The sequence below is a fragment of the Contarinia nasturtii genome, unplaced genomic scaffold (assembly GCF_009176525.2).
Source record: "Contarinia nasturtii isolate CC-2019 unplaced genomic scaffold, AAFC_CNas_1.1 Cnas_scaffold_1037, whole genome shotgun sequence".
Classification (NCBI taxonomy): domain Eukaryota; kingdom Metazoa; phylum Arthropoda; class Insecta; order Diptera; family Cecidomyiidae; genus Contarinia; species Contarinia nasturtii.
Genome location: NW_022198383.1, coordinates 5,604,290 through 5,626,713, shown reverse-complemented (window position 1 = coordinate 5,626,713; position 22,424 = coordinate 5,604,290). Strand labels below are relative to the sequence as shown.

At 34.9% G+C, this 22,424-nt stretch overlaps 3 protein-coding genes across 3 annotated transcripts; 1 reads left to right on the top strand and 2 right to left on the bottom strand.

The window, feature by feature from the left end:
* Window positions 1-359: 359 nt before the first annotated feature.
* LOC116344104 (death-associated protein kinase related) lies at window positions 360-15,150 on the bottom strand. Its single transcript, XM_031772515.1, has 6 exons — window positions 14,589-15,150; window positions 4,537-4,720; window positions 3,533-3,921; window positions 3,173-3,273; window positions 2,714-2,934; window positions 360-2,323 (listed from the first exon to the last, which is right to left on the bottom strand). Exons 2-6 carry the CDS (start codon window positions 4,671-4,673, stop codon window positions 883-885), a joined length of 2,289 nt encoding a protein of 762 aa, XP_031628375.1. The 5' UTR covers window positions 4,674-4,720; window positions 14,589-15,150; the 3' UTR covers window positions 360-882.
* A 974-nt stretch (window positions 15,151-16,124) lies between these two features.
* LOC116344153 (solute carrier family 35 member E1 homolog) lies at window positions 16,125-19,460 on the top strand. The gene is made up of 4 exons (XM_031772578.1): window positions 16,125-16,876; window positions 17,834-18,168; window positions 18,371-18,610; window positions 18,726-19,460. Exons 1-4 carry the CDS (start codon window positions 16,555-16,557, stop codon window positions 18,954-18,956), a joined length of 1,128 nt encoding a protein of 375 aa, XP_031628438.1. The 5' UTR covers window positions 16,125-16,554; the 3' UTR covers window positions 18,957-19,460.
* Window positions 19,461-19,774: 314 nt separating this feature from the next.
* LOC116344154 (ribonuclease H1-like) lies at window positions 19,775-21,016 on the bottom strand. The gene is made up of 4 exons (XM_031772579.1): window positions 20,802-21,016; window positions 20,600-20,711; window positions 20,290-20,528; window positions 19,775-20,203 (listed from the first exon to the last, which is right to left on the bottom strand). Exons 1-4 carry the CDS (start codon window positions 20,840-20,842, stop codon window positions 19,807-19,809), a joined length of 789 nt encoding a protein of 262 aa, XP_031628439.1. The 5' UTR covers window positions 20,843-21,016; the 3' UTR covers window positions 19,775-19,806.
* Window positions 21,017-22,424: the final 1,408 nt, after the last annotated feature.

The following is a 22,424-nucleotide window of genomic DNA, read 5'->3' as shown; positions in this document are numbered from 1 at the left end:
ATTCAATCGTGTTTTTTGTGTTAAGTTATTCATATATCCACAGAAAGAGGGAACGGCGCGGAATGGCGCAACACAAGAGAAACAAAAATGTTAGAATTAATCTATGAAGAAAATAAAATAAATTGAAAAACATTAAATTTATGTTTTAGAGCAAAATGGAATTCCTAGTTAATAAATATCCCTCTTTCTACAAAATTAAAATAAAAAAATAATAAGATGAAACAAAAAAAAAATATGTATAAAAAAAACAAAGAAGAAAAATAATAAAGATGAGAAAAAAACTTGCTAATAATAATGATATTTATTTATATATGTATATAATAAGAGATAATTCCCATATATGCAATAGGAATAATATATCAATGTGTTTGTAACGTTCTTCTATTTTTTTTGTCGTATTTATATATTTTCAATAATTTAGAGACGATTTGCAATATGCTTCTATATATCCGTTTTTTGTCTTCTCAACAACATTTTTTTTTTGTTCGATGATATCTACTACGTTTCTACGTTATCTTCAACTTTTTTTTTGTTCATCATTTAAATAACAATTAGGCTATTACAAGAGACGATAAACTACGCAATTGAAATATATATATATATAAATATGTATCTATATGTGCGTTTCGACAATGCGATCGTTTTTTTTTGTGTTTTGTTGTCAAATTATTGTCGCGCACGCACACATTTTGTTTTTGTTTTTCCGGTTTGGATACTTACTTATTTCAATTCGTTTTGTTTTGTTTTCGTTACCGAAACTATAACATCTCATTCTCAATTCTACTATAGATAAATTTATACACTAGTTGATTTAGTTGATTGTCATTGATGACAGGTGCAGCTAAAACATTGGTAAATGTATTTCTGCACCATCAGTCGTAGCTAGCAGAGTATCGAACTATCGACAACAGCCAATGATTTTTTGCGATAATTTAATGCCGCTCGGCTGCTGCTGTTACAGCAACAATTTACAGTCTTGTCAGCACCACACAAACAATTCATTGTTATTGTACTGTTGCTGTGCTGTTGTGTAACAACACCCACAGATGACTCGGTCAATGTGTTAATGCTCAATGTTGACGAACCAAGTGAATGATGTCCGTTTGTGGTATTCGTTGTGGTTGTTGTGATTGCTGTCGCTGATAATCGATACGATGGTAGAATTTCACGATTATGGTCTGTCGTTAGATTGGCAAATTTACTGCGATTTGGTGGCGTTGATTGTGTTGTGTGATATTGTGTGCTTGACACCAGTCCAACATTATCCGATGACACAATCTCATCAAAATCGATACGTTGATTATTCGATAGAGTGCCATTGTTCAATTGAAATTGTTTGACAAGCGCAACACACGACGGCGTATGATGATCGGCATCAGATTGATTTGATTTTCTTAGGACTTTGGGCGTTGTTGGTGCATCGGGAAATAAAACCGTTTCATGTTTTGTTTGAGCGGCTGATGTGGTGGCGGTGGTGTTGGTGTTATTTGCAGCGACACTGGCGGCATTGGCGGTTGATTGTTGTACTGTTGTTAACACGGATGATATGTTATTGGTCGTTGTTGTGGCGGCTGTGGATGTTGATGATGATGATGATTCATCGGCATATGTTGTCATCGTCACTGTACCATTGTTCGAACTGTTATTACTGTTATTGTTGTGCAACGTTGTTAAATTACTGATTAATTGAAGATTGTTGACCGTCGATGCTGTCGATTGCGGTGCAATTCGGTTTGCTAGAATTTTACTTAGGTTAATGTTCTCTTTGTTTGTCGCATAGTCTTTGAGCAAATCGCTTTTGTCATTTGGATTGTTGATATTATTACAGCTATTATTGTTATTATTATTATTATTGTTCAATGTGGTATTTTGTTTTGCGCATTCCATCGAATGATTGTTATGATGATGCGCATGATACTGTTGTTGATGATGATGATTATGATGGTTATGATGGTGATCGATGCCGTTCAATGTTTTGGAAGCATTTGTATTGTTTGCAGTTGTATTGAAACCATTGTTTAAACTACTGAACAGCACTTCGTCTAACAATGCTGTTCCATTTTTTGGAGTTTGATGTAGAAAAAATCCAGCGCTTGCTTTTGGCGGCGACGGTAGTGATGGTGTCGGTGATGTTCCAACACTATCGATCTGTTGCAATTTTTTCGCTTCGATAACGACGTGATGATTTTCCGGTATAATATCGTTCGTTGATATAACATTTGTTTTCGTTGTTGTACTGTCTTTTATTATCGACGCCTTTAACGGTTGACTTGATTCACTTAACCATTTGTGTTCAAGGCACTCAACAGCCGACATCCGATCCCTTGATTGAGCGAACGAGCGAGCGAGCGAGCGAAAGAAAGAAAGAAAAAAAGAAGAAAAAAGAGATAAAATGAGAATTATGAAAACAGTAGGTAAATTTTGTTCAAAATAAAACAATCGTTTCCCCGTATGCAAAAAAAAAATGACTGACTAATTTGGAACACCTAATTGACTGACTTTGATTGATTTTTTATCGTACCAAACAGTCTATGTCTGTCAATCGACCAAAATCATTAGTAAGCAGTTGACTATAATTATTTCCCAATTTCAAACAATCTATGATTGTTTTACATACAAATGCAAAATGCAAAGTAGTTAAGTCAATCACCTTTTTTTTCCACAGGGGATATATTGCATGCGATAATAAGAATGTATGAATGTTTCAACTTACTCAGCGGCGACTTGCAAAGCGCTCTTAATGAAATCTTTTGCATCCTCTGAAACGTCTTCGAACAGTCCATCCGGAAAGTTAAGATTACATTGTGATATGTTCAAAAATGTTTCTTGCTTTGTATCACCACCGAATGGGCTAAATCCGCTAAGAAGCACATAGGCAAGCACTCCAACCGACCAGATATCAGTTTTAAGAGATAAAGGCTCATATGAAAGTACCTACAGAGAGCAGCAGCAGCAGCAAAAGCAAACAATGCCCCGAATGATTGAGCGAGAAAAAGAAAAAAACGAAATCAGCCACCGTAAATCAAATAAAACAGCCGCTAAATTAATCTCATTTCGGAATATGTATAATGTGAATACCGATTGAAACGAATCTAATTGTAAATTGATATGCCTGTTCGAACATTAAAATAAATGCGCGCGCGAGCGACATGAATCTTATTAACACACATACCTCTGGCGCTACGTAATCTGGTGTTCCTAATATCTCTCGAACTTTACTACCGGTTTCTTCGACGATTCTCGATATGCCGAAATCGCATAATTTGAGGCCATCTACATGGAAGCGGGAAAGATGAACGTGAGCGTAAGCATGAGTGCGCAATGATGATGGGAGAGAAACAGCAACAACAACAACAACAAAAAAATATAACGAAATATTATTTTGATAAAAACCGTTTTCACAATATGTATAACATATATGTGCGCAGGCAATATACGAGCAACAATTTCGTATTAAAACCATATGAATCCCCATTCTTATTAAATGGGAGAAAGAGAGTAATAACAAACACAAAAAAAATCCGTTACGAACCTTCAACTCGCTTGCCACATAACAGAATATTTTGCGGTTTCAAATCCAAGTGAGCGATACATTTTTTGTGTAAAAATTGTAATGCTTTTAAGACTTCTTGCATGCAAATGATGGTTTGGTGTTCGCTCAACGAACCGGCCTCGTCGAGTAAACTTTGTAATTCACCGCCGTTTGCCATTTCTAATACTAGCGCTGTCTCAACCATTGTCTCATGTACCGAATGCAATTTGACAATGTGCTCCGAATCTGAGCACAATAACAATATCGCAATTTCGTGTCGAATCTCTTTCAATGTGCATTGTGCACGGCGCCTGCGCCTTAGAAATTTCGCTGCAAAACTAACACCGGTCTGTTTATGTATCGCACGTCGAACGGTTGCAAATTTGCCCCTGAAAATATTCCGATTCAAAATCGAAAAAAAGAAATTAATTAATTCATTTTAAAATATATGTAAAACAAAAACAACAAAATCAAAACAAGATGAAGCAAACGCGGAGAGAAAACAATGCGTGAGTGAAAAATGTGGTTAATCATCATTTTTGTGTTATTTCATCAATGTTATCGATGGCATTGAACGGTTTTTTTCGCAGTGCTTGCGACAGATAGTGAAAAAAAATAATAATTAAACACAGCCATAAAGTAAACAGCACAAACGTGGAAAAATTTCATACACATATTAAATCAAAGTGACGACGTCACATGTGTATTTTATTTAGTGTACAATTCAACTCTTATCGAAATGTATCAGCAACAAACATAATAACAATATGTGCATCGATAGAATTGATTAAATAGAAACGAATTGATGTCATTTTTGCGCAAATCGATTGACGTTTTATTTTTTTCATTTTCAATTATTATCTAAATTAGCTTTCTGTTGACTCATATTTTCCCCCGCACTTTTTGTATTGTGTTTTTTAATGTTGCCGCGCACGCGCGCAACGAGGGGGACGTTTCATACTTATTTGTTTCGTACGTAGTGTGTTTTATTGTATTTCACTTACCTTGCAAATGGTGTGTGTTCCACATCGTAAATTTCATTGATATCACCGCTTGCAATCAATTTACTTAAGCTTGCATCAGACACTTCTAATAGGCCGTCACCGATCGGACGAACGCCATTCGCCCCTTCGACAAACATCTTTCACGCGCTATGATTCCTTTAGATTTTATTATTCCACTACTTTCCTAAATTGATAGAAATAAATGAAGAAAATAAGACAAAGAAATAGACAAAACCAATTAAAAAAGAGGCAAAACACATCACAGCAAGAGAGTAGAAACTAGCAAATGACATCAAATAAAAAAAAGAAACACATTGTCGATCATCGTGTAAGTGTCACTCGTTGAACAGCAAATCAAACAAATTGATTTTATGGAAATGTTTTTTTAATTGTTTTCGTTGTTTTCTGGTTTTTTTTTCGCTTCGTTTCGCTAATTGAATGGAAATTTCAATTATTCATTAACTGATTAGTAATAAAATAAATGGTATTACTTTGACATTTTTTTCTCGCTCTCTACACCGAGTGTATATGGTAACATTTAATATTCGATTATAAATTCAAATGCGCTTGATTTACGCACACAACACTTCACTTAGCTTGCGCACTTATAACGTATCGATATTGCTTGTTATAATTGCTGCCGCTATTGTAAAATGACGACGAAAAAATAGCGGACAAATCAAATATTACGGATGTATTAAAAGACAAAGAAAAAAATCGATTGAAAGACTCATTACAAGCACTCTAATCACGCTTTGAGTTTTATGCTTCCCAAAAAATAATTGTTTCATTGAAATATAATATCATTTTTGATGTACGAAAAAAAATTGTCATACAGTTATGGCATGGTATCTGAAAACAGTAGCAAAAAGTGTGAAACATTTTTTCTGTTCGTTCATTCGAATTGTCGCCATCGTGCCCTCACTTTTGTGCGCATTATGCGCGCACATTTCCACACACACGTACGATTCCACCAAATTCTTAAACAAATATGACAAAGGCAACGACTACGACGAACGAACACACAAAAAAAAATCACAACCTTCAACAACCATTAAAGTTTATAAAACAAACATATATGCAATTTAAAAGCGCGTTGGGTATTAATTTATTGTCACATATTTAATAAGACGACGCGTGTTCGAACATCAATACAATGGAAAATAATCGCCCGTCCGTCCCATCGACCGACTGAAAAAAACGGTATTGATTCGTTGGCGCTTTTTTTATATCAACACACTCACACAGTTTTTTTGGTCAATTTGATGTTAAAAATTGAAAACATTTTTTCTATAAAATTAATCATAGTCGAAGCGAATATATCAAATCAGACAATAAACTGAATCGAAAAAAAATTGAATTCCAAAATATCTAAAAACGAACAAAAATAACTTTAAAAATAACACGCAAACGAATAACAAAGGAGGGACACACACACACCAAACAACGTTCAGCACAGAGAGAAAAAATGATTTTGTTCGTTAGACATCAAGACCTTTTATGGCTATGATTAACGAAAAAAAATTAAATAAAGACAAATTCAGTAGTGGCTGCTTTGTTAAATTCAAACTTGGAGCGAGCACATACCAGAGTCTAGCGCAAAAAATAACACATCGAACGAAAAGTTCAACATGCCAAATTTAGCGATGAAGTTTTCTTGATTCGACCGTTTGTGTGAATCATGTAATTTTTTTTTTAAATCTGTTTGTTCGATCGTTTCGAGAAGACAAGTGTGTATTTGGCGCTTTGAACAAAATTTATTGTATTTTCTCGCCCCGTTGCCAAAAATGATGATGATTTGCGAGCTACTTGAAATAGAGAGAGACGAAGAGAAAAAAAAACGAAACAAAAACACTAACTAGCATTAGCTAATTCCAAAATTAACGTCATGAATCAAACACACTCGAAGCGAAAAAACAAAGAGCAAACATAACACTTGACAAACAACAATAACCAAATAGACAACAAAAAAAAATTAACAACTTAGTAAAACATGTTTCAAGAATTTCAATTGAGAATGTCAAAAAGTGTGTGAGTGTGTAACAAAGTAAGCGGAGAGATACTCATAAAAAAAAAACTATACACGATGATCATAAAAAAAGAGGCAATATAATTCTTAATAGGAAAAAGAAAAAGGAAGCGATTTGTTGATGTCGAGATGTACAAATTTGGTGAAGTAGCTGCCGCTTAAAGTGCACACACAGATCGTACGGCCATTGGGTGCTTTGCATTAAACACACGGACAATTGTATGAGTTGATGATGGTTTAACGCGTAAAATTACTTTACGCGTTTGCCATACTACTTAAAATAGTGTGTACGTATAATGCACGAAACAATGAAATGATGTGTGTAAATATTCATAATTTATTTGGTCCATTCACTTGGTGGCCAACAATACCAAAAATGAACAACGGCAACGGCAATGGAGTGAGCAATGAACGATCAAAAAAAAAACTATGCGCTAACGAAATACTCCAAACAACTGGCGAGAGAGGCAATCGAAACAGCACAAAAAGACACATCCATATCTCGTTTACCCACGATCAAATCAACTGATGATGCCAACGATATGACGACTATTACAATGTGTATATACAATGATCTTCATGTGAATGTGAACGGTTTTTTTTTTTCATAAATATTTTGAATCTGATTTCGGTGTTATCTTCGTTGAGGTCGAAAAAAAAGGCACAGCGCGTAAATTCTGTCCGACACTGTTTCAATGGAATGAGATTGAGATTGGATGAATGTGGTGTGTGCGTACGTGTGTGCCACCGTTGTCGCCGTCAGATGAGTCGGTGTATGCGCTGTTGTAATAAAATGTAAGCGCATATCTTAATTCGTTTATTTTTGGTGTGAATTGATTATTGTGTAAAAGAATGTTTTTTTGTTGTTGTTGCCGTTCAGCTCAGTTCGGTATGTGTCAACTTGCTGTTGCATATTTTTGAGCCGTTGCTTGGCTGCCTTCATTGGCACACACAAATATGTCGCCTAAACGCTATATTTTGACTTGTTGGTGGCATTTTTCTTCGACATAATAATATTAGCATCTCGGTAGTTTGTGCGAGCGCGCGCATGGTCAATATATCAATAGCTTGTCTTATGCTCTATGTAGCTCTCGAAAACTCGTTCATGTGTCGCATTAGAAGTTTCAACATTTGCCTTTTTCTTTCTTATTTCAAAAAAGCGCACGCCATTCAATCCAAATGGTTTTCATTTTCTTTTTTCTCGACTCTCTCACATACACACACGTGCGCGCGCGCAACCCGCACTCACTCAGCACACACCGTCTATAATTAAAAGATAGTCAAAGTGTCTTTTTTGCACAACACAACGTGACATTATCGTTGCATATTTATTCACTGAATCAGCATACAAAGAATGTTTTGAATAATATTCGAACAAAAGACGACGACGACGGCGACGGCGATGACGACGATGAGAAAGAGTGCAAAGAAACGCGTTTTACTTTGCGAACTGGTGTACCTTCTCTTTCTATCGCGTGCTCGCGATCTCATTCGATAAACGTGTACAAAAAGTAAAAAGAAACACAAATAATAAATCATAGTTGCTAATCTGTTCGCTTACTATTCCCTTTTATTTCCATGGAATGGAGAGAAACGGTTTCAACAAAAAAAAAAAAAAAAAAAAAAAAAAAAAAAAAAAGCAATAGCATGCTTAAATGCTTCTCTCGCTTTCGATGTAGATTTTGTGAGTGTGTATTACTTCTGCGGCATTCGAAAATGTAAACAATAGAATATTAATTTACAAAAATCATATAATTAAAAATTCATTTAGCCATTTGCACTATGCCACCGCATGGCAAGTACACACAATGAAGAATGAATGAAAAACAGAAGAAGAAGCACGAACATGGCTCTGGAGTTTTGTTTCGATTCTGTTGTTAGCTTCGTTTTTATATTATCTTATTGATGACGATGTGATGGTGGCGTGTAAAACACTCGCCGAAAATTATAACGGTGAATCGAGAGGAGAGAATAACAAAAAAAAAAACATACACGTATCACTTCGCCAAATTTAGGAGAGAAAACAGAGCAAATACACACCGTAATGAAGAAGCAAAACGTTACAAATTATAATAAACACAAGAACAATAACTTGGCATTAATGGAAAATATGCTGACAGAAACACGACGGCGTTCATGCACACTTACACAAATCGTTGTCGACGGATTCAAATGAGTAAAATGAATAAGAAGATGTTGAAAATGGCACGGCACAAAAGATTACAATGGAAAAACCAATAGAATTGTATAATGGACAATTTGAATTTTGTTGGATGCTCTTTTTTTTCCTCTTTGTAAATTGCATATGAAATAGGCTATTGTTTTTTTTTCTGTTCAGGTATACGGGTTTCTTTTTTCTCTTCTTTCTCTATCTCTATCTCCCCCTCACTCTCTTTCGCTTAATGTATGTGGTGTTTTTGTGTTTCTCGACCGAATTCCTCAGACAAGCGAAATGCGCTGAGCTGCCGCATTTGACGAAATTCTTTATTAGTTACTTTAGATGAATTGAGATTTCATCATTTTGAATGATCGTTTTTGTTGCTGTTCACTTACTCTCTCGCATTAAATGTGTGTGAAGAATACACACCAAGCATTGGGTCATTTGCTGCTGCAGTACACATTTAACGTAGCGTATAAATTTAGTTTAAAAACTGAATTGGAAAAAAAAGCACAGAAAGAAGAAAAAATGTTTGTATGTTTGGTATGAAGTTATGTGGTCTCGAATGCGAATTAAGTAGTTCGCATACATTTCATTTCGAATTGGTGTGTAATATAATTTTCTATTTCGACGAAAATGGTCTGGCCCGAAACGGAACACACGAAGCCCCAGCAAATTGAAGTGAGATAGACATAGATTGGGTTTGATGCAAGAGCGAGAGGGCCACTAAATAAAGAGAGAGAGAGAGACGGACAAAGAAAAAGCAGCACGTCGATTCGATTACAAAATAATTATATTACATTTTCTATTACATGGTAGTACAGCTTGCATTGCATTGGCCAAACCAAAGTGTAATTTGAATAAGCGTTTATCGTGTGGTGCACGATAGAGAGTAGCCGGGAAAAGAAACAACAACACAGCAACACACCACGGCCTCATTACATAATCTTTCTCTCTCACTCTCTCTCGTGCGCGTTGTCGGCACGTTCGTGTAAAAAGTTTGCAATTTCATGACAACAACAACGACTTCGACGACGACGATCAAAGACAATTTTCGATTGGGCCAACTATTTTCTACTTCTTTGGCCACTACCGCTGTTGCAATTTTTATATTTTTCGTGTGTTTGCGACTCTCTGTCACAAAAGAGTCTTTTCTAATCGAGTTTTGTTCCGACTGACTGTGCCACTTGAAACGGCAGATCAATCTTCCTATATTCCGTCATGTAATTCCACATTCATTTGCGCGGAATTGCGGTTGTTTCATGCCGTGTATTGCTTGTTTTTTTTCTTTTCTTTTCTTCATTTTTTTCTCTCTTCTTTTATGTTCCAATGCGAGCTGGTATGGTTAATGTACTAAAAGAATGCGACTATCACCAATGTGACGACGAGAGGAAAGGCAACAATATAATAATAAAGAAAACGACAACAACTTCGTCCACAATATGTGCACATCTATGTACAGGCGGCGCGGCGACACTTACTTCTTGTGTGCCGTATATACAGCACACAGAATGCTGCATACTTTAGAGAAGCAGCAACGGCAACAGCATAACAAGAGAGCACAAATAATTCAGATTTTTTGACCCTATTTTTTGCTTTTAGCTTTTTTCTCTACTGCTGCCATCGTCGCCTCCGCCGCCGCCATCACCGCCGCCCCTGCTACTGCAGCTTCAAGTTTACTTTGTCGCATTTTCATACTTTTCTCCTCACAAACTCTCGCACAACACTCAAATATTCGCACTCATTGCAATGCGCTCTTACTAATCAACTTGCATATTTTTACCGAGCTTTTTCTTTCTTTTCATTTCGTCGTCGTCGTCGTCGTCGTCATCGTCATTTTATATATATGCGCTTGTGCGTTCAATACTTAATGCATTTCGTGCACGCTGGCTCTTGAATTCATTGTGTCTTTTTCTGTGCTCCTGTGCACAGACATACTTTTGCAATAGCACACTTAAGTGAGAGACAACCGATTGATATTATATTTGTATGCATGTATGTGTTATGTAGAAAACATAGCCATCAAACACCTCATGTCAAGACAGATAGTAAGAAGTAAGAGTATCTCGCAGCAAACAACAGCAGTCATGTAATATGCTGATGATGTGGTAGGCTGAGTTGCCTTGTGCATATATGTATATGCTATATATATTTCTATCTACTTCATTGTTGGGTGCTATTATTGTTTTTTATTATTGTCTTTGCATGTGAGATGCCTGATTAATGCAAATGTACCGAGATATGCATTTTTTCACAATTTTACACAACATTTCATATGTTGGGCTGCTTGTCTTTTATCGCGTTATTCATTCAGTCAGTCTCTTTCACTCTTCCATATCTGTATCTCATTGTCTCATTTGTTCCGAATATCATTCGCGCGAATTGCAATTTAATCGGACTAAAAGTATGTGTGTATGTTTTGTGTGCAGATTGATTTTTTTGTTCGTTCGTTCGTTTCTTTGCTCTCTATCTCTCCATCTCATTATATCGCTTCTCTCTGTTTTCCATCGTATTTACGCAGCTTTCGCGCAAAACATGAGAGAGAGACTCAAGTATCAGTATAATTGCTTGATCGGTGTGCTCTGTGTTGCTCTGTTCTTATTATGTGTCGTTTTTGTTGTTGTTGTTGTTGCTTTTTTGTGGATCACAACACGAAATAAAACATGGGCAACGAAACGAAACAACACAATTGTATGTGAATTACGCAAAAACGTATTTAATGACTTTGAAAGGCCGTCTGATGTTACCTTCCCGAATAAATACATACGTGTGTGTACGTTTTTTTTTAATCTTTCTTTCTCATTTTCTTCTTCATCACCGTTTTCGGTGTTGCGTTTTTTTTTTCGGTTCCGATTGTCACAAACGTAAATTGTCGATGAACTCGAGACGGCATAGCAGCCGTAATAACAGAAGAGAAAAAAAATCGCTCTCAATGAGCAAAAAGCAGCCATATAAAATCCCATTCCGTGCATAATTTAGGCCTGGTTTTTTTTTTCATTCTTCTGTTTGGATTTTAGTTGGATTTTAGTTGGATTTTATGACTGTTGCAACAGCCAATGGCATCGACACGAACGCATTAACGCCACATAATCCGAGCTCAAAGAGTTGTGGCGGGCGTGAGAGTAGAGAAACAAAAAATCCAACACCGAAAATAAATTAATTATACTATAGCTCATTTATACTTGAAAATGTGTAAAGTAATGCATTGTATGTTCGCCATTGCGTGAACCTTGTAAAATAGATGAATAACAATCGAAATATAAATTTCAATAAAAAAAAAAATAAAAAACAACATTATGGGTATAAAGTCGTAGGTACTTTGTCAAGTCTGGATTTTTTATGGCATTGTTTAACACACGCGGTGGCCCCAGCACTGCCACACACTCGCTCGAGAGCACTATCCTCTCACACATGAATTTCATGCATGTTCACTATCGTGAACATAGAAAATTGATTGATTCTCGTCTGGGTTCGCTTGGCATTTTTTTCTTCTTTTTTCTTGCTCGTCTTTGGCTTTATGGTGTTTTTTCCCTAAGAAGAATCTACTTTTTTTCTCTTCGTTTCGGCGATGATGGCTCGTTATGTACACACTCAGTCACTCATGGTGGCAATAGGCATGGTTCTTTATTTCCATCATCAAAAGTTCATATACGCATTGAACCTTTGCGCGAAACAAAAAGGTAGAACACTGTGTGCAAATCAAAAACTCTAAACAAACTCGCGTCGAGACATGTATCCAATACACTTCTCTCTGGTTTGTTCGTATTTTTTTTTTTTTTTCGTTTTTCCGTTGCAAATCGTTTCGTTCTTATTCTCTTTTTCGCATACATACACTCTCTTTCTATTCTTGTTCATTTCATTTCCATCTGGTTCATGGCACATTTAAACCGAAAGATCAAAAAACCAAAGCAGCAGCCGTTCGATGGCTCGATATATAGGAGAAGCAAAAGTTAAGAGAAAGAGAAGAACAAACGAAAAAAAAATCAACAACAGCAACGGCTGCAAACACATACAGAAAATCGACTCTTAGTTCATCGTCATTTCTGTGATCGCGCGCGCGCGTGAGTGTTCGCGCATTGTTGCCGTCATGGTCGCCGTCGATGGTTGATGTCGTTATTTTACAAACGCAATACTTCTCACACACAATATAAAAATGAAGCAAAAATGTAATGAAAAATGTATACACGAAAAAAAACAACACCAACAATATAACAAGCGATCCAATGAGGAAAAAGGCGACAAGCGAAAAAGAAATCCCAAATTGCCACAAGCACAACATTTCTCATTATATAGACATATTATTTTGTAGTACATGTTTTATTTTTCGATTGTTTCTGTGACGAATTTTGTATGACCGCACAAACATACACGAGGGCGAGCGGACTCACACAGGCGAGCGCGCGCGCGCGCGCGCGAGAAAGATCTGTTCATATGAATCTATTGACAAGCATCTCTTCAAACTCATCTTCGGTTTCTTCTTCTTTTTTGCAATTTTAACTCTCAATGGCAATGTGTAAGCCATATATTCCATTCACTGTGTGTACCTTTACGTTATTTTGGGGGGATCTTTTCATCGTTCGTCGTTGCTGTTGTTGAAAGATACTCAGAAAAAAAAACATGTACATACGGCAAATCATCATCACAAACAGAACATTGAATAAAAAAGATGGTGCGACAATGAATTTTTGGTGAGTTAGTCGACGTTCAATAAACAGCAACAGAGCCAATAGACACAGGAACAGAGCGAACAAGAGCATGGAAATGAATGTGCCTTGCTATGTGCTATACACTGTGGTATGAGTGAAAATGTGCACGCAAACCACATACACTCACTCATTTACGTATGTGTTAAAACACAGAACCACATCACATATTCTCTCTCGCAATATGTATGCAGAGCATATTCAATATATATATATGGCAAATGGGCTTGCAGTGCAGTTGTTAGTGTCTAATTTCGTTTCCTTGGAAAAATTCGACGTTTATTGGGTGATTGTACCTTCCAAGTACTTATTGCCCTGTGCCAACAATGTTTATTCTTCATCGTCGGCTCTTTTATTAGACCTTTTTTTCTCTGGCATTTTCGTCAAACTTATTATATTTTTTATTTTTGGCTTGCTGTCGCTTTGAAGTTTTGAAATCCGAACGTGATGATTTCGTGTGTACGAAATGGAACAGTTGTCAAACAGAAAAATTTGTCGTTGCATGTTTTTTTTTTCATCAACTCCATTCGCTACAAAACAATTTTCTTGGAATTGCGCGACCAAAGCACAAAAAACAACGACGACAACGATGACAAAATAAAAACAACAATGAATTTGGTGAATTTGATGTGCAAGCACAGACAACGAGTTGGAAAACACGACCCGAAGAATGCTTCTTTCTGCTGGATTTTTTTTTCGCTTCCCGCAAAACATAAAAAAATTAGTATAAAACGAAGTAAATATTGGAATGGAGCGAACAAAAAAATAATTTCAAGCAGAATAAGAGGGAAAAAAGTTAAACATCGACACGATTCATTCTTTAGCTTAAATTTCAACTTCACTTCTTCTTCTTCTTTTTCTTTTTCATATTAATTTTATTTAGCCTCCGACGAACTCTCTCGCATGCACAAACACTCTTACAATACAGTCAGCCAGGCTCACTCTCTCGACATTCACGACAAAACAATCACTCGCTTATATTCTTAATATTATTTTTTCTCCAGCGCCCTGAACTTTTTCGTCACTATCTCTATCTCACAATATATTTATCTCTTTCTTTCTCGTTCGACATTTACTCGATCGACCGACGAATGTGTAGAATATTTTACAATGTTTTTTTTTTTATTTCGTTTCGTTCAACTTCTCAATTAATTTTACATACGTTTCGATTAGGTTGTCTTATTTCTGGCGTTTGCTGTTGTTGTACGTAATATCTGTTGTTGGTTCTGTGTATTTATACTATTATGAACTGGGTAGTCAGACTCGGACCACTTGATTTATATTGGAATAGTTGATTGCCGTTTCACTCGTTGTAAAATTCACTCACTCTCTTTCTCAATAATCAATACTCAATTTTTTTTTAAATACATATATATAATATTCGCGCACGCAAATCGACAAATATACAAAATTCCGAAATCGCATCAAACAATTTTTATGTTTCTTTACTTTTCAAAATTTTTTTGTTGTTGTTTTGTTTTTAATTTCACATGAAAATAAATTAAATCGCTCGTATTTCGATCACATACAATTCTCTTTCGTCGTTTTGATTTGAAATCAATGTTGTGTTTTTGCAATATTTTTTCGATTATTATATATCTTTCTATTTACACCACGCCCGACCAAAAAATTACATTTAAAAGAAAAAACATCAGATAAACAAATAAAAGTCACGATCCTTTGGTCGCTGCGCCCAAACAGCCTTTCCGTTTCAAACGCTGTAAATGAACTGATTCAATGGTGTTAAATTTATTATTTGTATAACCGACGAAATAAATGAATGCTGTTCGCCTCGCGCTGCTTCTATGTATGTGTGTAAAAAAGACCGTTGAAATTGTCGCTGCTGCATATAATACCAATAAAATGACAGCGGACGCATAAGTAGGAGAACGAATGGACTGTTGAAAAAGAAGTTGAAAAAAAACCACACACAGATCTAAGTATGCCCTAACTCATAAATACACTCACATACATACACAACTCATTAATAGTGAATGTGAAGGTTCATGCTCGCACTCAATATGCACGGTCGTGTATGTACATGAAGAGAACCAATGAGAATATTTCCAGCTAAACTTTTCTACACACACGATCGAACCCGTACAGTTTTAACACAACAACAGTTGTGCCCGTCATATGACAACGCGTCCAAATACTAACATTCCAACTCCATGCACCACTCACACATACATACACACACACTCACACACACTTACATATCGAAACAGAGACAATAATGAAATATCGTCAAGCAACGACCGTGCACATGCACGAATCGAACGCATAATTCATGTGAGAATCCAAACAAAATCAAATTCCAATTCAATTACATATATATTCTTTTATACAAGTGGAGACGCACTGTTGATTTTTTTTCGACGTTTGTTATTCTCGATATTTTGAGATATTTTTAAATAATTTTTATTTAAATGTTGTATTCTTTGAATATGTAAAGTTTCATATTAGCAACATTTTTGTTAAACTTGAAAAATTTCGAAGAAATGAAGCCGAATCTCCGAATTCCAAGAAAATATCGTCTCACAAGTCACATTTTACCAATAGGGATGTATACAGTATTCAAAAAGTAAACATTAACAAGAGAAACTATTTGGAATGTCATTGAATGCCGTGTGTAAGCGTGTACAATGTTATCTTGATTACGATGCCAAATAAAATACACACAGAAAAGAAAACTGGGCCGAGATGTGTCAAATATCGTCGAGCACTTGTGTATTGTCGTCGTGTGATTTGTTGTATGTGAGTGTGGTTGTGTGACGACGATTGCAAAATAGTGAAAACAAAAAAAAAATACGAGTTTTCACTTAACAACGACACATTTTGTGGAAAATTATCTTCCAACAAATAATTAACGTGAAATTCTACGCTCACGTAACACATCCTTGCTTCATACCAAATGGTAAAAATGGTTGAAATTCCATCTAAATAACATACAGTTTTGCCACCTTTCACCGTTCGGATTAGTGCAATTTTTTTGGAATATTTTAATTTAAAAGAAATATGGGGAGAAACGTGTAAATAATTTAATAAATAAATAAATTTAGTTTAGATTCTGTCAAGTGCTTAGTTTGTGTGATCTGCGAGAGTAAAATAAAATAAATAGAAAAAAAATGACGGTAGAAAAGAGTAAGCAAATTTTCAATGTGTTGTCATTGTGCCTGATTTGGTATGTTGTATCGTCGAGCAATAATGTGATAGGAAAAATGGTACTTTCGAGCTTTCCTTATCCAATGACCGTAACCATGGTGCAACTCACATCAATCACACTGTACAGTGGTCCGTTCTTTAATTTATGGGGTGTACGCAAGTATTCGGATATGTCGTGGCAATATTATTGTAAATTGATCATTCCGTTGGCGTTGGGGAAATTTTTCTCGTCCGTTACATCGCATATATCAATTTGGAAAGTGCCTGTTTCGTATGCACACACGGGTAGGTACCAAATTAAAAAACGCGTATTTAATAACAGATTATGATCCATTGATTAAAATTCTTCGTTAAATTGAGCCTAATTTCCCATATGTCAAACCTGCGGGTATTGAATGTGTATGCGTAAGCAGGAAATTTATTATGTAAAGAAATTTTTTAACTGTAAAACATCTGTAGACGTCGTTTACATACATCATCATAGTGTTCAGACCAAATGACTGTAACGTAAGCAAAAAAAACAAACAGTATATATTCAATATTCAAATTGATCCAAATTTAAACCATTTGAAGGTCATACACACAGCATTGTACACATACTTTTACTTTGTAATTAACACTGACCGCCGAAACGGACCATTCGCAATGTTAACCAATCCGTCCGCATACATGTATGCATACACAAAATCAAATCGGTGTGCATTTTTTGTTTGCACAAAATCAAAATAATGAATGACTTCGTGCCCGTCGTCTATGTTTCTATTTGGCGCGCGCGCCATTTATTCGCATGTTTTTTTTATTTATGTGTTACAGTTGCTATTACCTGAATTCATTTCTTTCTTTCTTCTCACTCATTTCGTTTCTCTTTTATTCAGTATTCGTAATAAAAACAATGTTATTTGTTGCTATCACAGATTTTAATTGAAAATTACTGTTTTCGAAATCAGAAGCAAAAAAAAATGAGATCGATTGATTATCGTGGATTTGGGTTTATCCCACTTTGCATATGTTTTTTTTTTCGCTGCAAATGATATTTGTTGTCTGACTAACATGATTAATCACTAAAATTCACGTAATTTAATTTCGCACAACGCTCTCACTTTTATATGCTCATTTTGGTTAGCGTCATTATGACGCAATTGACATTTTTATTATACATTAAAAGTGAAACATTCCTTTTTTTTAATAGCACATTTGTTACATTGTTTGTTTTTCTTTCGTTCTTCTGTTTATTTGTTATAGTTAAAGCGACGATGCCTTTGTTTACGGTGATTTTGACACGGATTTTCTTTCGAGAGAAACAACCGACATCCGTGTATTTAAGTTTAGTGCCAATCATCACCGGAGTTGGAATTGCCACAATGACTGAATTATCATTCGATATGATGGGACTGGTTTGTGCACTTGCCGCAACCCTTGGTTTCTCACTGCAAAATATTCTATCGAAAAAAGTATTGAAAGATACCGGCATACATCATTTGCGGCTGTTACACGTGCTCGGCCGCTTGGCATTGATACTCTTCCTTCCCGTTTGGCTGTACATGGATTTCACGAAAATTATTCATGAACCAACAGTTGTAAGTGAATCCCAATTCAATATATTCCACATTTTCAAGGATTTTGCATTTCCAATGACTTGAATCGGACACGATTCGAATCGTTTAACTCTCGTACTTTCAAAATTGAATCTCCTTGAACATGAAAGAGTCAAGATTTTTCTTGTTGTCTACGTTTGCTCCAATTCAAATTATTAGTCAAATCGATTCGTTTTATTTACAGACAAATGGTGACTACAAAGTTATAGCGCTGTTGTTCGCTGATGGTGTGCTAAATTGGTTGCAAAATATCATTGCATTTAGTATATTGTCATTGGTGACGCCGTTAACGTATGCTGTTGCATCGGCATCAAAGCGAATATTTGTAATTGCCATATCATTGTTAGTGCTCGGTAATCCAGTCACATGGGTCAACATTTTCGGAATGATGCTCGCCATTTTCGGTGTACTATGTTATAACCGCGTAAGTATACTCATTACATAATGTTAATTATATTCAAATTGTTTTAATGCATTTAATTGTATAATTTTCGAGGTGTTTTTTTTTTTTTAATTTGTGGATTTTATCTATTTTTCAGGCCAAACATCTATCGAAACTATCGGCAAATGTATTGCCCTCATTTTTCCCGAATCGAAAGGAGAGCGGCACCATACCATATAAACCGTTGCCAATGAATATGAATAACAATGGTTTAACGTCACGTATAGCAGCAACGAAAAATGGCACCGTTACGAATCTTCTGCTCAATGGCACCGCCGATCATCACAATTTCACCGTGAATGCCAATAATAAACTGTTATTTGTATAAAGACAAAACAATTTAATTCGCTCTACGATTTTTCTACAAACTGATTGCTTAATTTGTAAAATATTATTACTATTAGATAAAGAAAAAAAAATGATGTTTACATTGACTCTATAGAGCTATAGCTTAGATTCGTGAATATTGTAAAACAAAAGTCATCTGAATGGCTTTCGAAAATTCGTACGAATCATTTTCGGGATTTGTTTTTTTTAAATTCATAATACAAAGAATCGTAGGAATTATAACAAAAACTACAATCAATTTTAGATAGAGTTTTTTGCCGCAAAACGTACAGATATCATGTATGTACTAAAATAGTTAGAGAGTTGGTCAGACTTTTGTAAATTATATCTTGTCTAGCAAATTGTTATTTTAATAGAAGGTTATTTTTGTAAAAAGAAGAAGAGGGCAAAACGCAAACATCATATGGAATTTATTTATTATACTTACACACGACGAAAAAAAGAAATGTCTTTTTAATCATGAATAAAAAAAAATATATATGAAGCATGTGCAATTTTCATGTCACATGAAATTGATAAGACCTCTTAAAACGTGTTCTCAAATCATTTGTTTGACGTCTTTGGACTGATAAAACATTTCTTCGTTGAAATATTATTATTTTTATTTTAGGTTGTTCACATTTTTATGACTCAATGGCGGAACATGATAAGAACGAATTTATTACGAAAGAGACAACCGCATCCATGTGTGATATGTTTTGCCCTTTTGTGAATTCTATATTTTTGTACAAAAGTTTTGAACGGGATGGGCTATACCGATAATAATCGATACATTTAAATGAACATTTCCAAATGAAATTCTTATTAATTTAATTTTATTCTGATTTTATTTACTCTAAATTATAGCATTTCTGTTTTCTAGCGTCTGCTGTAGCTGTGGCAGCAGCTTGTTCTGCCATTTTTACTGCACGGTACATGCCATCAACACCAATATCATTCGGGCAAATCATTAATTGCAATGTCAGATCTTGTCTCGATCTAAGAATTTTATTTATTTCCATGGATGTTTGTACGTCCTTATTTAATTTGCCGGTGTGAACACTGCGAAATGAATTTTCACTCATGCTTCGTAAGCTTTGATCGATGAACCTAATCAGTGGAAGTTCATCCATCTGAATGGACAATTTTTTAAATGAATCTTTTGGAATTTGTTCCATTGCTTTCAAGAAGGCATATAGTTTTGCATGCTTCAATGATTGCCGGCGCTCGACACTTCCTTGCAAATTCCTATAGAGAATACATTGTGTATAAATGTAGAACATTTTTCAATATGCAAATATTGGTAGTAACTCATGCAGCTTTTAGAAACTTACAATGGATGATTCGGACCGAAATAGACGGAATATCCCGATTTGGTATCAAGATTACGTGGATGATGATATCCACTTATAAACACACATACATATCCATCAAATCGCTCCAAAAATTCGTGTTCACCATACTTAACGAGTTTATGAGAGGAGAGTAAATAATTTTCAAGTTTTAGTTCTCTGACACAATCGATATGTGGATATGGCTCTAGATTTCGTCTTCGCAGACCCAATTTTGGTTTCTAAGAATGCATAATAAATAATCATGGTTAACAACCGGAATACTGTTACTGGCACAATAGTTAATACATACTTCATCTTTGTTGTCACCATCGTTGGATCGACTGCAAAAGGCAGCTTTTTGATTCAGACTTATGCTTAGCACCGGTCTATGATTTATTGTTCGGATTTTCGGGAGCGCAGACCTGAAAAAATGATTTTTTTATGTATCACCATAGCATTGACATTCAAATAACATTTTCACTCAACAATTTATAGAATATTTAATTGCTTACAATTTATTCAGCGTTGAAAACAATCGTCTACAAACATTCATGTTGATTTTTATTTTAAATTAAATAGAATTCGGAATTTCACAATGTTTCTTTTTATTACCACGATATTCATGCGATTTTAAATTGATGTGATATTTGTGAGGTTATGTTCATTGGTGTTGATTGGTGTTTAATTTTTTTCGTGTTTTCGACGATAAAATATTGAAAAAATAAATGAGACTTCGGATAAACTGAATTTTATGTCAAATCGTCTCATATTGAGGTTAGGTGTCTTTTGTGTGTGCTTTGACATATATGTCAATTCAAAAACAAAAATCGTTACATATCGTTTAGTATCGACTAGCATTTTGGTCTATTTACTTCGTATACCTGTTTGTTTTTCAATACATTAATAGATTTTCTGAAACCTTAAATCGAAAAGTCTCTATCATGATTCATGATGTTATATTCTCTAATCTAGATGAATTTACATGAATAAATATTTTAATATAATATTTATATAAAAATATGTTTTCATATCAACAATATTGTCTATTAAGGCATAAATGGAAGAAATTGCACGTCAAAAAAAAATACAGAAAATATTGACGCAGAAAAATGTCTTGTGCAGATAATTTGCATACTAATTTACGTATACCTTAAAAATATTATTTTTGATTTCATAAACAAATTAATTGATTAATCAAACAAAGTTCGTTATCAAAGTTCAAACAGTTTATGTGTTGTTATTGGCCGGATGTATTTATACTTATTCTGATAAAACACAATAAATTTGGTTTTTTATAATATAAAGTGTTTTCGTTAAAAAATGCCGATATTTGACGTCACATTTTGTTTTGAGCCTACGCTATAAAAAAGGGAAACCGCACATTTGGCAATCACTTTATTTTCTGATAACAACAGAAGACGCTTGAGATTTGACCATTATTAACCACGTCCGAAGAGTTTATCGTAAAGTAAGTTTGTAAATTTTTGAAAATAGTAAAAAGATCAGAGTAAAAGTTTTATTTGAAACGTGAATCTTTGATGCTTGAAGTTATCTCGTACTGAAAAAAGTGATTTGATATACATAATAATATAAGGACAAAAAATCAACTGATTAGCTAATTACATTTTAGGTATTTAAAAATTGCGTTAGCTAAAATTTCTATGATTATTTGATTTGCTCTTTGTTGATTTCAATTTTTTTCAGCGCAAAAATGAAAATCCTTATCATATTTGCATTATTCGTTGTCGCTGCAACCGCTTTCCCACCGGGCAAAAGCGAACCAGCAGCTCCACCGTTGACGGAATTACAGAAAGAGCAGAAAGATGAGAATAAAAATACTCTTGCATCAGCCGAGCCCAATCCAATAGAAGAAAACGCAGAAATTGACACAAAACGCGCAAAACGATGGGTATGGGTTGAATACTTCTATCCAGAACCACTTTCTTTCGTCCCAGCTACGCGTACAACAACAACATATGTACTCGTTTAAGATCAATGATTTTGTTAATTTCTTGAAATAATAATCATAAAAGTGCACTTATTATGAATATTCGGCAAATAAAAAAATATATCTCCTTTTATAAAAGAGTAACACATTTTGTCATTTTATGCAAGATACAACCTTATATGCAAAA

Excerpts from the sequence above, each read along its gene's own strand:
- LOC116344104 (XM_031772515.1), bottom strand. The coding sequence starts at position 4,673 with ATGTTTGTCGAAGGGGCGAATGGCGTTCGTCCGATCGGTGACGGCCTA. Across the intron at positions 3,274-3,532 it reads ATGTGGCAAGCGAGTTGAAG|ATGGCCTCAAATTATGCGAT; the intron begins GTTCGTAACGGA and ends GCTTCCATGTAG. Across the intron at positions 2,324-2,713 it reads GCTTTGCAAGTCGCCGCTGA|GGATCGGATGTCGGCTGTTG; the intron begins GTAAGTTGAAAC and ends CGCTCAATCAAG.
- LOC116344153 (XM_031772578.1), top strand. The coding sequence starts at position 16,555 with ATGACGGTAGAAAAGAGTAAGCAAATTTTCAATGTGTTGTCATTGTGC. Across the intron at positions 16,877-17,833 it reads TGTTTCGTATGCACACACGG|TTAAAGCGACGATGCCTTTG; the intron begins GTAGGTACCAAA and ends TATTTGTTATAG. Across the intron at positions 18,169-18,370 it reads TTATTCATGAACCAACAGTT|ACAAATGGTGACTACAAAGT; the intron begins GTAAGTGAATCC and ends TTTTATTTACAG.
- LOC116344154 (XM_031772579.1), bottom strand. The coding sequence starts at position 20,842 with ATGAATGTTTGTAGACGATTGTTTTCAACGCTGAATAAATT. Across the intron at positions 20,712-20,801 it reads TTTTCAACGCTGAATAAATT|GTCTGCGCTCCCGAAAATCC; the intron begins GTAAGCAATTAA and ends TCATTTTTTCAG. Across the intron at positions 20,529-20,599 it reads ATGGTGACAACAAAGATGAA|AAACCAAAATTGGGTCTGCG; the intron begins GTATGTATTAAC and ends ATGCATTCTTAG.